We start from the raw sequence: 14,765 nt of genomic DNA on the forward strand, positions 1-14,765 counted from the left end.
GATTTGAGTTGTATCGATTTGACCTCAAAACAATTGGCACATTCCTAATGTCCTCTTATGTGCTATCTGGAATTCCCCCCCCCCAATTTCCCTTAAATCATTCAGTTTCTGTTACTGGGATACTGAACCCTAAACATTTTGCCACGAAATATAGTAAAATTCAGGATTTTTCAACAGTTCATTTTTCTTCTCTGTACATTTAAAAATATGCACACAATAGAAAAATGAAATGTTCCATTATCACACTGCAAAGAGGAAAGAAATGAAACACAAAACTGAATTGAATACAAATAGACAGGCCCTTATAATTCAATGAATTCATACACCTTTTCAAACCAAGTAGAAGGTGTGGACAAGTGCTATATTTAGTTGCTAAAATGGTATATGACTATCTGCAAAGCTGATCTTTGGGTGTCACAAGGACATTGTGCATCTTAAATGTGAAACTAGGATGTCACATTTCTAGTAACAGAGGTGAAAGACAGCCTATAAATGCTCATAATAGCTCTACTTCAAGGGAGGACACTTTAAAGAGCTTGTCATTTTCTACCTGTATTTCCATATGTCTAAATTTGCAAAGTTGATGGGAACATCTTCCCTCTCTCCATAATGAGCACACAGTGTCACTGCCAATGGCTTTTTCACAGTGACGGAATCGACACTTTGATCCCTGAATAGGGAAGAGAGAGAGGTCTGAAAACAGCTATGCAATATATATGCTCTTCTATATACCTAATTCACAGCTCATGCAATCAGTTAATTTGGGGCGGGGCAGGGGAGACATTTGCCCTTGTAATGTTGCAGGTGCAATCTATTATGGTGACATATTCCAAGCAATGAGTGAATAAGTCTTAGAATAATTATTTCAGTACTACTAGGTAAATTCCAGTAGAAATTCCCAGGAAGCTATAAGTGTCTCATTGAGAACGAGCAATTTTCAACTGAACTTTTTTTGTTAACAATAGCTCAGTGGTGGAGCACATGTTTCACAAATAAAAGGTGCCAGGATCAAGCACTGGAATCTCCAGTTAAAGAATTGAGTGATGGGAAAGAATTCTGCTAGTTAGAATATACAGTAATAGTTAAGTGGACCACTGGAATCAGTATAATCATACATTCACCAAGCAGCTTCCATACAACTGAACTTAATGGTGCTTATGTAGTAACAATACTTGGTGGATGGTACCTAATGGCTACAATGGACACCCATTAACATATGGAGATCCTCTGGTGTTTACAATGAGATACAGATTTGTGCTGCTGCTTACTGAAGGAAATGCAGCATTGTCACTTCAGAATTATGCTATAACTGATACATCAGGGTACAGGTTTTTTTTAAGTGAGGAAATCAAACCCATATTATTTTTAATTGAAGGGACTATACCATAGATGAATGTATGGTTCTGTTTGCCTTATATATATACAGCTTGATATTTTCTTTAATCTACTGAAAAAAGATCAAAGAAACCCAAGAATGCATTATGCAATACATTCTTCAAGAACTTAATGGAAAGAAATTCAAGAGATGTTTTAGTTCTGGTAATATGGTTCTGGGCATTTGTATTCAGGATTAAAACTTGTCAGTAAGATCTATTGGATGTTGTTAAACTTGATTCAGACCATTTTTAATCAATGGATGTTTGGGGTCACATTCTTTGAGAGATCAATGAGTCCCTGCTAAACTGTTGGAAGACAATGGCAACTGCAGGGCATCAGTTCCTGAGAACCCTCAGAAATTCTGTTCACATATTCCTATTCCTTGTGAAGTACAGTATTGTCAAAAAATGCTGATGCTGGGATAGGTTGCTAAAGGTGGGAAGTGCAAATATCCCATTTGTCTGAGAGCAGGTGATAGAAAGTCAGAGTATGGTATGGCCTGGCTACTTGCCAGAAATTAACTGAGGAATTTTGCTTTACAGCTGTCTTTAAAGTGTCACATCCTATATGTACTCCCTTCCAGGATTAGTTTTGGCTCCCTCTATCAGTGGGAACTAGCTAAGCAACCCATGTAAGTTTCTACAAGTCTACCTTCATACAGGACTATCCTTCACCTTTACCCCTCAGAATACCTTCTACTCAGCTTTGAACTTTGATGCTAGGAACAGATCACATGCACCACAAAGGTTTGTTTTTTCTCTGTGATGGACACATACACAAATACGTTAACAGAACGTTATTTTTAAAGAAGATATAACTTTACAGTATGACTTCCTGGATGATGAAGGAATATATTTAAATATACTTATAAGCCACCAGAGCCACCTGGTGGCTTATAAGAGCCCCTGGTGGCGCAGTGGTCCTTATAAGAGCCCCTGGTGGCGCAGTGGTAAAAACTGCTGCCCTGTAACCAGAAGGTTACAAGTTTGATCCTGACCAGGGGCTCAAGGTTGACTCAGCCTTCCATCCTTCCGAGGTCGGTAAAATGAGTACCCAGAATGTTGGGGGCAATATGCTAAATCATTGTAAACCGCTTAGAGAGCTTCGGCTATAGAGCGGTATATAAATGTAAGTGCTATTGCTATTGCTATAAATATATAAAGAATATTTAACAGTTGCTGACGCTTGCTAAAAGCAAAGGATGATAGGTTGATGTTTCATTTATGGGAACTAATTACATGAGAAGAGTCATTCTAAAACTAGATAGTAAGGCATTCCAAGTTATTTTTAAAACTGGTTTGTATTTGAAGCCAAGCCCAAAGCGACTGTATTGATTTGTTTATAAATTCTGATTGCTTTCTTTGGTGTGCCAAATGAGATATTAGAACTTGCTCTTTTTGCTGGAATTAGCTGGAACTGGGGGTCCTGCTTGGAAAAGACTACAAATGTTGCTCTTTGGATACAGCAGGATAGTTTGCTTGCTGCAGAAGTGTCTGTTTACTTCCACTGCTTTCTGCGTGTATATTTGAAACTAAAGCAAATATTATTATTAAAAATATTGTAATTCTCCAGTGCTGTTTTTTCCAAAGAAAGCAAAATCCTATAGTGCTAATGCTAGAACTTATCATAGCTTCTTGGGGAACTGAGGACTGCATAGCACTATAATCGATGCAAGCCATTATAAATTGTGCAGTACTGTATTTACCTTTATACAGCTGGAATAAAAATAGAAATAGCAGTCATCCCCATCTTCTGCCATTGTCACCTCTTGTGCTTCTACTCCACTGCCTTTAGAAAGGTCTCAATGTAAGTGTAAGAACTATCAAAGGAAGAACATTCCCTTTTGTTCTGAATACATCTGTATTCAGGATCTAAGTTCTATTTCCTCTTAAAGGGAGACCTCCAGTTGAGTTTTATTCAAAAATATACTTATGCTAATTGTAAAACAGACAGTACCTTCTCCAGGTTTGTCGAAGTGCTCACAAATTGAAAGTAGTTGCTAGACAGTGCGCAAATTCAAACTTCCAGAATTTCTGTCATTGTTACCTTAGTTCTTATGACATCATCACAAAGGACATCATACGACCCCTCAAACTGGGAGTGCTCGCTTATTTTCATTGCTCCTGTGTGTTTTAAAACAGGAAGGGTACAGCTATTTCCACGTAATCTGTTCATCTCATAGTTCCAGTCAAGGCACATATTAAATTATCAAGCTAGTGAAATACAAGTGAGAGAGGAAAATCTATATCTATTACAGATAACATACGCATTGGGCTAGAAGTGAGAGCAAGATAACACCAAGATCTGACCTCTCCCAGCCCAGCAGCTCCCTGGACCTTGATCTTTAAATATACCTGACTCCTGGGACTCCTTGTTGCCATTGTTTCTGATTGATTGACATCTCTGTCTCCATGGACTGCTGTGAGTGGGGTTCAACTGGGGCTGAACAGAATTTAGGACTCATGTTGCTATTAGAGTTTGCTGGCAGGCAATCCCAGAAGGTGTCACCTCTGTAGTGGACACTGGACACAGGTTGGGAGAGAATGGGGATGTAAAATTCTGCTTGTTTTTCTCTCCCTCTCCCAGACAGTCTATTGTAGTTTTAGAATTGATCACAGTTTTTTGTTGTTTTGGGGTTGTTTAAGCTGCATGAGACTGTCTGCCCATTCAGGTCATTAAGGAAGAGTCTGCTCCATTTCTGACCACAATCAGAAATCTGTATTGGTGCCCATACTTTTTCTTTTCTGTACAGTATTGGTGTCCAGTCTTTGCTCCAAAAGATCCATTGGTCCCCTCCCTGATGGCATCTCAACACCAATAAAAACGATTTAATTTTCATGAGATAATGCACTTGGTTGACTGTTAGTTTCTTTTCCCCATAAACAATTTTTTGTGTGTGTCAGATGGTTTTAGACTGTATTTTAGCTGTTATCTGACTGTAAGGTGTTGCTATACACAATATACACAAAGAAAAGTTGGGGTATAACTCTTTAAAAATAAAATAATTATAATAAATAAATAACTGGTCCTTCATTTTTCAGGGAAGATTTTTGGTCATGCTCTATTGTGAGATGGGTCTACTCTGTGAAAACAGTGTACACATGGGAGACAAATACAAACTTGGAGGTCTGGAAATTGTGACAGCTAAGCACAAGATTACTAAATCTCTGAGGGCTAGGATTGTGTTGGTTGGGAGGAGGAAAAGTAGAACATGGGACAAAATACTGTTGGGGCTTGTTTGTAAGTAAAACATCTCAGAACTAGACAGGGAGCAGGATATGCTATTTTTATTTTTATTTTTTACATTTTATATCCCGCTCTTCCTCCAAGGAGCCCAGAGTGGTATACTACATACTTATGTTTCTCTTCATAACAACCCTGTGAAGTAGGTTTTAGGCTGAGAGAGAAGTGACTGGCCCAGAGTTACCCAGCAAGTCTCATGGCTGAATGGGGATCTGAACTCGGGTCTCCCCGGTCCTAGTCCAGCACTCTAACCACGCTGGTTCCCATAGTCTGGGAAACATACCAGCAGGGATTCGAACCAGCAACCTCTTGTTCCCTAGGCATTTCTCCACTGTGCCATTAGGTGGCTGATCAGGTCAAAGAAGGGGTAATGAGGTTACCCCATGTTCTGGGCCTGTTTGCAGGCAACAGGAGCAGAGATTCTAGAACAACCAGCTGCAATCTCCTCAGATGATCTTCAGATGCTGATCAATAGGTAATTTAGTGTCTAAGAAGGAGGGTGTTCTTCAAGATTTAATCCTGGCGGAAGGAGCTGACTTGCCATCTGTTAATGACAACTGACCAGCTATGTTCTCTGCAAAGCATCAGTGAAGAATGCAGAGAGGAGGTGAGGGGTGGTGCCACCATATTTTATTGGAATTATTTTTTCAGGTTTTTCCATCCCTCATCAGACTGCCGATGTTGAATTGATGCATCTGTCGTTGGAATCTAGGGACAGAATTAGGGATCACTGTACCATTTTGCTCCCTAGCAGAGTCCGTGATATTGTTTTAGGGTGGGTGTTGGACTAAAGGCTATTAGTCCTTGGGAACAGTAATATCTACCCTGAGTCTATTTGTAGCAAATTGCTGCTTCAAGGGCAAATAGCAGCTGGGGGGGATGTGATTTTTGACAAGAAAATGCATAGGGGAAATGCAGTTCATTTGCATGGGAGAAATGGGACAAGGGAAAATGAATTCACCTCCCTTTCACATGTACTGCAGTTCCAAACAGGATTCCCCTCTCAGTAGCTTTTTTTGTCAGAGGTGCTTCAGTTGGTAAGCAAAACTCTTAAAAGGGTGTTTGGGAGAATGTCTCGCTTGACCCTAATCTAGAACAGGTTTAATATATCACAGACTAATAGCAGTGGGCTACCAAATGCTCACACAACTAGACTAGATTGTAATGGGCCACTTATCCCTTAAAAAGGTCTGCTAGCTGACATTGTTCAAATGCAATAGTGATGTAGTACAGTTTCTTTGCCATCATCACTACCACAAAGAAGGTCCTAGAAACTCTTAATTTTGGGTCGGTCAAATTCATCATGCCTTTTATCATTTGTGCTCTGACTACCAGCCTATATGTTTCACTGCTCCCAGCATCTGCAAGGAATCAAATGGTATGGCAGCAATGGTCCAAGTTTTCTTTACATTCTAAAGTGAGATCAAAGCCTCAACATGACCACCACCAGCAAAATTCTCCAGAGACATCAGGAATCTATCTAGATCCACAAGCCTTTAAGGGTGCACTTTATTAATGGATTTCACCTCTGCAGATGTCAGGAGTAGCCTCCAGTCCAGAACAAGATAGTCTTCTGTTCATGATATATTGGAATTACCTGAATCCAAGACTAGGGGTTTCCCAAGTTCTTCGATGTTAGAAATCAGGGGTCATCTTAAATTCAGAGTCCTCTTCCTTTTGGGTAAATATAGGTATAATTTGTATTTAACCTCTATTTTTAAAGGGGCTCATATTAAACTCAGAGCCATCTTGTCTTTGGGTACGGAGCCTCACTACAGATCAACTTCATCCTGTCCTGTATAAAAGCCAGATCAAGTGTGTGTCCTGCCATTTCCATTGATACATACATAATCTGAGAAACGATGTCAATACCGCCATGAAATCCAAGCTGGACCGGGCAAAATGGCCTTCATGTGGATGCTAAAATATCTCAGAACAATCAGCCTCAAAAATCACCTTGGATGAACTCTGTCAACAGAGGTTCTCAAGAGGGAATGTGTTAAGAGAGTGTTCTGTGTGTGGATTCTATGATAGCTCCACACACAGAATACCTCTGAAACAACAGAACCCTGTACCCCATGGGTTAGAAACCCATGGGGGTGGTTGGCACCCTATGTGAACTACACTACCACTCGCTCTGGGCCACCCCAGCACCCCCCAAGTGCACTTATGGGGCTGCTGACACCTCAATGCTTCTCTATGGGGAAAAACCTTAAAGACGCGTAAACTTTAACAATTCCCCAAAAATCAGCCTTCTGCCCAAATTCTTTGAAAAAATTCAGGTAGCTTCCTTGACCCTACCTGGCACTACCACCAACCCCACACTGCTCTAGGCCACCCCTTTGCCCCCCGCGTGAAGCTATCCATTTGCTGACACCTCAATACTTCTCTATGGGGGAAAACCTTACAGACGCGTAAACTTCAACAATTCCCCAAAAATCAGTCCTCTGCCCCATCACTCTGAAATTGGGGTGGTAGCCTCCACCCATTAGGCACTACCACCCCACCCCACACTTTTTGCCCAGATCCCACTGTATGCCCCCGAACTGCCCCAAAGACACTAAAACTTCAAAAATTTCCCAAAAATCAGCCCTTTGCCCAATTCCCCTGAAATTTGGGTGGTAGCCTCCAACCATTAGGAACTACCACCCCACCCCACTATTTTGCCCCTGGGACCCATTTTTCCTTCCCGAATCGATTTGGATTTGGATTTAATCCAAATCCGAACCGAATCAGGGGTGATTCGGGTGGCCCAGATTCGGGCACAGAACAGATAGGGGGTGATTCGGTTCAGGTCCCAAACCGAATCACTGAAAACCCGAATTGCACACCCCTAGAATGTATAACAAGAAGCAGGCAAGGTACCACCAGGTTCAGGAGGATGCCAGCATGGCAAACAAGTAGAGTCAGGGAAGATATGGAAGGGAAGAAGACTTCCTTCAGAAAATGGAAGTCCTGCCCAAATGAAGAGAACAGGAAGGAACATTGATTCTAGCAAAAGAAATGCAAGGAAACAATAAGAGATGCAAAAAGAAAGTTTGATGAGCATATTGCTAGAAGTGTCAAGGGGAATAACAACTTTAAATATATGAGAAGTAGAAAACCTGCCAGGGAGGCGGTTGGCCCCTTAGATGATGGGGGTATGAAAGGGATTATTAAGGAGGACAAGGAGATTTCAGAGAAGCTGAATGGGTTCTTTGCATCTGTCTTGATGACAGAGGATAATGACCATATACCCTCTCCAGAACTGAGCTTCTCAGGTTTAGAGGCTGAAGAACTGGGCCAATTTGAGGTGACAAGGGAAGATGTTCTAAACTGTCTTGGAAAACTAAAAATTAACAGACCACCTGGGCCAGATGGCTACCCAAGGGTTCTGAAGGAACTCAAATGTGAAATTGCTGATATCCTAGCAAAATTATGTAACTTGTCCCTACAATCAGGCTCTGTAACAGAGGACTGGAAAGTAGCCAATGTAACTCCAATTTTCAACAGGGGATCCAGGAAGTTACAGGCCCATTAGCTTAACTTCGGTGCCAGGTAAATTGATGGAAAGCATACTTAAGAAAAAAATTGTAAAACAGACCAAAGAAAAGGCCTTGCTGAAGGAGAACCAGCATGGCTTCTGCAAGAGCAAATCTTGTCTCACTAACCTTTTGGAGTTCTTAGAGTGTGTCAACAGGCATGTTGATAAAGGTGATCCGGTTGACTTAGTATATTTGGACTTCCAAAAAGCCTTTGACAAAGTTCCCCACCAAAGGCGCTTGAGTAAACTTAGCAGTCATGGGATAAGGGGACAGGTTTATGTGTGGATTGGTAACTGGTTGAAGGACAGGAAAAAGAAGATAGGAATAAATGGACAGTTTTGACAATGGAGGGAAGTAGGAAGTGGGGTCCCCCAGGGAGCAGCAACTAAACTATTTAGGTTAGTAAAATCCAAAACAGATTGTGAGGAGTTCCAAAAAGATCCCTCCAAACTGGGTGATTGGGCAACAAAATGGCAAATGTGGTTCAATGTAAGCAAGTGCAAAGTGATGCATATTGGGGCAGAAAACCCCCCAACTTCAAATATATGCTGATGGGATCTGAGCTGTTAGTGACTGACCAGGAGAAAGATCTTGGGGTCGTGGTCGACAGTTCATTGAAAGTGTTCACTCAGTGTGCAGCAGCTGTGAAAAAGGCCAATTCCATACTAGGTATCATTAGAACGGGGGTTGAAAATAAAAATACTAATATTATAATGCCCATATAGAAATCTATGGTGTGGCCCCATCTGGAGTACTGTATACAGTTTGGTCACCGTATCTTAAAGAAGGATATTGTAGAATTGGAAAAGGTGCAGAAGAGGGTAACTAAGATGACCAGGGGCCTGAAGCACCTTCCTTATGAGGCTAGGCTACAACATCTGGGTCTCTTTACTTTGAAAAAGAGGCGACTACGTGGAGACATGATCGAGATGTATACAATTATGCATGGAGTGGAGATAGTGGACAGAGAGAAATTTTTCTCCCTCTCTCACAACCCTAGAACCAGGGGTCATCCCATGAAACTGAAGGCCAGGAAATTAAGGACCAACAAGAGGAAATACTTTTTCACACAGTGCATAATTAATCTATGGAATTCTTTGTCATGGGATGTGGTGATGGCCACCAGCTTGGATGGCTTTAAAAGGGGCTTAGACAAATTCATGGTGGACAGTTCTATCAATGGCTACTAATCTGGTGGCTGTAGGCCACCTACAGGCTCAGAGGCACGATGCCTCCCAATATCAGTTGCAGGGGAGCAACAGCAGGAGAGAGGGAACACCCTCACCTCTTGCCCGTGGGCTCCCCAGAGGCATCTGGTGGGCCACTGTGTGAAACAGGATGCTGGACTAAATAGGCTTTGGGCCTGATTCATCAGGGCTGTTCTTATGCTCTTGTGAACCTGCTGCAGCTTTTGAAAGCTTTGCAGGATAGTGCCCCACAATTTTAGCAGAATTCTGAAGGACTTATATATAGATTTTGTGTCCCAAAAGAACATGAAACTATACTGATTACAACTATTCAATTTGCTTAAACTACCTTATAAGGCTTGTATGCCCTAATAGATCTTGCAGTTGAATTGCACCAGATGTTCCTTCCATTAATGAAACCATGAAGATGTCACCTGAAAGAGGAAGCAAGTTGATATTTAAAGTTTTAAAATGTCTTAGAATTTGTGGCTAGTGTCAAGTATGCATGTATTTAGTAACTGACAATAATAACTGTTATAAGTGATGTAATTAAATGCAATAATAATATAATTATTATTTATAACATTAATATATTATAATATGGCATCCACAAGACTCCATACTGTCTCCAATGCTCTTTAACATCTTCATGATACCCCTGGGAGAGATCACCGGGAGGTTTGGTGCAGGGTGTTATCAATATGCTGATGATACCCAGATCTATTTCTCCATATCGACCTCATCAGGAAATGGCATAACTTCCCTAAATGCCTGCCTGGAGGCGGTAAAAGGCTGAATGAGGGATAATCAACTGAAGTTGAATCCAAATAAAATGGAGGTACTGACTGTGGGGGCAGGACTCAAGAGATTGTTTAGTTCTGCCTGTTCTGGATGGAGTTACACTCCCACAAAAGATCTGGTACATAGCTTGGGAGTGCTCTTGGATCCAGAACTCTCTCTGGTCTCTCAGGTTGAGGGCATGGCCAGAAGCACTTTTTATCAGCTTCAGCTGATATGTCAGCTACACCCATTTCTGGAGATAAATCACCTTAAATCTGTGGTGCATATTCTGGTAACCTCCAGGCTTGACTACTGTACTGCACTCTATGTGGGGCTGCCTTTGTACGTAGTCTGGAAACTACAATTGGTACAGACTGCAGCAGCCAGACTTGTCTCTGGGACAACCTGAAGGGACCATATAAGACCGATTTTAAAAGAACTGCATTGGCTGCCAAGATGTTTCTGAACGAAATACAAAGTGCTGGTTAATGCCTATAAAGCCTTCAATGGCTTGGGTCCAGGGTACATAAGAGACCATCTTCTTTGTCATGAACCCTGTTGTATATTAAGATCATCTGGAGAGGTCCAGTTATGGTTGCCACCGACTAGTTTTGTGGCGAATCGGGACTGGGTCTTCTCTGTGGCTGCCCTGTGGCTTTTGAATATGTTCTCTGTGAAAATAAAATAATAATAATAATTAATAATAGCATCTGTTTGCTTTTGGAAGGCTCTCCTGAAGACCTCCAACAAAGATAATCCTCTTATATCCATAGGATATACAACCCTGGGGCGACAACTGAGAAGGCCCAATCCCAAGTCTCCACCAGATGAACTGGTGACACCCAAAGAGAGATGTTAGGTTGCAGGCACAGAGCTAGCGGAGTTCTCCAGCAACCACTCAGATTGAGGGAGATAATGAAGAAAATAGGGAGGGGTGATGCTGGGGGGCCCTCAGGAGCTGTGGGGCCCAGGTTCTTTGAGCCCATTCATTCAATCATAACGACACTCCTGTAGGGTTACCATAGCCAAGCATCCCAAATCCAGGCACCCTAATTTGCAAATTATGTAAATCACCTTGCATATACTTTGCATGTTATGCAAATTAACTAATGCACTGTCCAGTTGACTTGTATTTACTTTTAATATCTACCAGCAATATTTGGGGAGGAACACCCAGACTTTATATTCCAACACATTCTAATATACAAGTTCCACTTTTAACGTTGACTAATTAGCTGTGTGTAGTCCTCACCAACGGCACACTATCATCGCACTCCATTTCCCAATACCTGAATATGCTATTTATTGTTGAATAAATATGATATTTGTAAGGATGTGCGAACCGGTTCAGTGGCCCGGCGGTTCGGTCTGGAGGTTCAGGATAGAACCGAAACCCCCCTCCCCCCGTACCGGAACCGAACTGAACCGCTGGACAGGTCCGCAATTTTTTTTAAAAATAGTTCTAAATATGCAGCGGCCCTTTAACTCCTGAATGGGGGCCGTGCGGCCTCCGCTCGGGAGCTAAACCAGCACCGCTGAATCTAAACCGCGAAGCACGGCCCCTGATTGGGCGCAGCCTGAGTTCTTTGAACCCATTGGCCCAATGGTGGCTCCGCCCCTGGCTGTGGAGCAGTGCTGACTGCATTTCCATTACCACTAAATTCTACAACTGACCCTATAAAAGGGGTGCTAGGGATTAAGACTTTCATGCATGAGCCTTTTCATAGTCACCTCATGCATGAGCCTTGTCATTGTCACCATTTACATCCTGAGATAAGTACATAAAATGCAACACCAAAATGACTCCTTTTGATTTAGAATCAAAGGAGGAAAAGATCCAGGGGCAGGGAGAATTCATGGTGGCTTCAAGCAATTTAAAACACACACACACACAATATTATCTATAGAAAATAAATGAAGACTATACTAATTTTAAGGTATTAATAGCAGTAATAGATTAAAACAAATACACCAAGCTTTTCAGTTAAGTCTGCAATCCTATACACACTTGCTTGGGAGAAAGTCTGATTGAAACCAATGGTACTTATTTCTAAGTATGTATGCATAGAATACATTGCATTACGAAGACAAAAACCTTAAACAGTACAGTGCACAGATAGGCAGTGATTTGCATCAAAATCGTTCTATCCTCTCAGCTGCCCTGTTGAGACCTATTGCCCTATTGAGATCCCCTGCTGACAAAAAACGAAAGCAACATTCCTCAGGGGGATTATTTATTGTGAACTTCTCCCAGCCAGTCTTCTGTGCTTCACCCGCCTTTCTCGAAGTCCAGCGGTTGAACAGAATTGTGACTACATGTTTTGCTCTTTAACTCTGCTTCTACAAGGGCTAAAGTTCAGCTTTTTAAAAAAGAAAAAGAAAGCTCAGATTCCAGGCAAGTTAATGGGTTAACTGGGTGCTGGGGAACATGGTTAAAATCTGGTAAATACTTGGAAATCCAGGGGAGATGGAAACCTTAGAGGGAACCCTTCTGATTATCCTAATGAGCAGTGGGGATCTTGTAGAGAAAGGCGCTCTCTCAGGTAACCTGGACCTAGCCCATTCAGGGCTTTAAAGGTAATAACCAGCACTTTGTATTTTGCCCAGAAACTAGTGGCAGCCAGTGCAACTATGCAAGAACAGGCATAATGTGGTCTCTGGGGGATACCCCAGAGACCAATCTGGCTGCTACATTTTGAACTAACTGAAGTTTCTGAACGGTGTATGAAGGCAGCCTTACATGGAGCACATTGCAGTAGTCCAACCTGGAGGTTAACAAGCTGATGCATAACTGTTTTCAGATCATTCTTCTCAAGAAACAGGTGGAGTTGTTGAATCAATCACAGCTGGTAAAAAGTGCTCCTGGCCACAGCCTCAGTCTGAGGCAACAGGGTAAGAACCGGGTTCAAGAGCACGCCCAAGCTATGAACCTGTTCTTTCGGGGGTGGGGTGTAACCTCATCCAGAACAGGAAGTTCTACCCCATCTTGCAGGTGACAACCTCCAACAGTGGGCAGCTCCATCTTGCTTGGATTCAGCTTCAGGTTATTGCCCCTCATCCAGCCCATTACTGTGTGTAGGCAGGCATTTAAAAAGCTAATGGCATTTCCTGATATTGATGTCAAGGAGAAATAAATCTGGGTATTATCAGAGTATATCGATAACACCCAGCACCAATTCTCTGATGACCTCACCCAGCAGTTTCATGTAGATGTTAAAAAGCATTGGTGACAAATAAATATAATGCAATATAAATTATATTGATAATATAATTCAATGTTTGACAGTGAAAAGGGCATACTTATTTAATAACATCTTTACGTTAATAAGTTCACAGTACAATACAGTTATTGAATATAATCACTAATGTAAGGGATATGCAATATTTTAAAAAATGAACTACACTGCTAATTCAAAAACAACTGACTACTGTAGTTCTAGGTAGCTGCTTTGGGGATAAAAGAGGAAAATACAAATTTCACATGGAAAAGAATGTAAACAACTTTCTGGATTATGGGGATAGGGAGAAAATTAATTCTTGCTACTACAAAACATTATGGAAATAATATATTCATGAGTAGGCAGACTGAAACTTTGGGCTGATGCAAATATGCATATACATCATCAACTGATGACTCATAAGTGCATTCCTTACTTGTGAATGATGAGGATGGGGAGAATTCTTGCTACCGGTGAACTCTCGATTTTATGAAATTCAGTTCCTATTTTCCAGTATTTGTCCCTGTTTGCTATCATATAGTAGTAGTAGTGTTCTTATTTTTGTCCTTGGTAAATGTCTTGTGAGTTACTAGTTGTCATTATTCAAAGTTCAGATATGTTCTCCATGCCACAGTGGTCCCTAAACACGAAATCTCAGAGGAGGGAGCAGAAGCAATCTTTCTAGCTACAATGACGTGCATGAACAATGAACAATGTGCATGCATAAACAAATATTATCATATGGTTGCTTCCTTTGATTAGTTTTATATTGTTAAATAGTTTATTTTGTTGTTTAATTATGGTTGATCGCCACCTTGGAGATGGAGCCAAAAGGGGTGATACACATTTTTAACAGAAGTAAACAAATACATGCAGAGCACAGCCTGTTGTTTTCAGTCTAGATGCTGAAGTCTATTTTGAACTGCTGATGACCTATTAGACCTATCTGATTTCTGTAGTATATGTTTAATTTTTTTTTAAAGACACTTTTGTCTTGTAATAAAACGGCACGGTGGAAAGCAGGCAATTGCACAATAAATGAACGCTGCGTAGAGAATGCAAGGCAGCATGGAACCTCAAGCATGGGGGTGCACGAGAACTGAGGTGTTTTGCTCGTGCCACTATTTTCCTCTGTGAAATGTCAAGGGCGTGCATTACAGCCCGCTTATTAGAAAATTAACTCAGCACTTCTTTGCAAAGCCAAGGCCAAACCGCTCGTTAGAAATTTGTGAAGTGCCTACTAAAGACGGGAAGGCCATTTGAGCATGTGCACGTTCCTTCCTGAAAAGCTGTTGTTTCATCTCTGAGCTGGGGAATGGAGGACCTTGGGCTAGAAGGTGCAGCCACCGGACAAGCTGAAACCCCCAGCCCCTCTGTCCCTCCGACTCTCCAGCAAATTATTCACTGAGTTCGACGACAGCCTTCTTCTCGCTTGC

General features: G+C 41.6%; 1 protein-coding gene across 9 annotated transcripts in view; it reads right to left on the reverse strand.

Annotated features, from left to right (window-relative positions):
- C5H12orf50 (chromosome 5 C12orf50 homolog) overlaps positions 1-14,765 on the reverse strand; it is a 41,493-nt gene that overhangs the window by 24,794 nt on the left and 1,934 nt on the right. For 3 of the 9 annotated variants that reach the window (XM_053256372.1, XM_053256369.1, XM_053256376.1), the window contains exons 3-5: positions 9,681-9,765; positions 3,424-3,500; positions 551-670 (exon numbers count right to left, since the gene is read on the reverse strand). In XM_053256372.1, coding sequence (XP_053112347.1) covers positions 551-670; positions 3,424-3,495 — 192 coding nt within the window. In that variant the 5' untranslated portion in view covers positions 3,496-3,500; positions 9,681-9,765. Of the gene's footprint in view, positions 1-550; positions 671-3,082; positions 3,214-3,333; positions 3,501-9,680; positions 9,766-13,765; positions 14,565-14,765 lie in introns of those variants that run through there. The other 6 variants (XM_053256374.1, XM_053256377.1, XM_053256370.1 and 3 more) reach the window with 5 other exon arrangements.

Source organism: Hemicordylus capensis, chromosome 5 (genome assembly GCF_027244095.1).
Source record: "Hemicordylus capensis ecotype Gifberg chromosome 5, rHemCap1.1.pri, whole genome shotgun sequence".
Lineage (NCBI taxonomy): Eukaryota > Metazoa > Chordata > Lepidosauria > Squamata > Cordylidae > Hemicordylus > Hemicordylus capensis.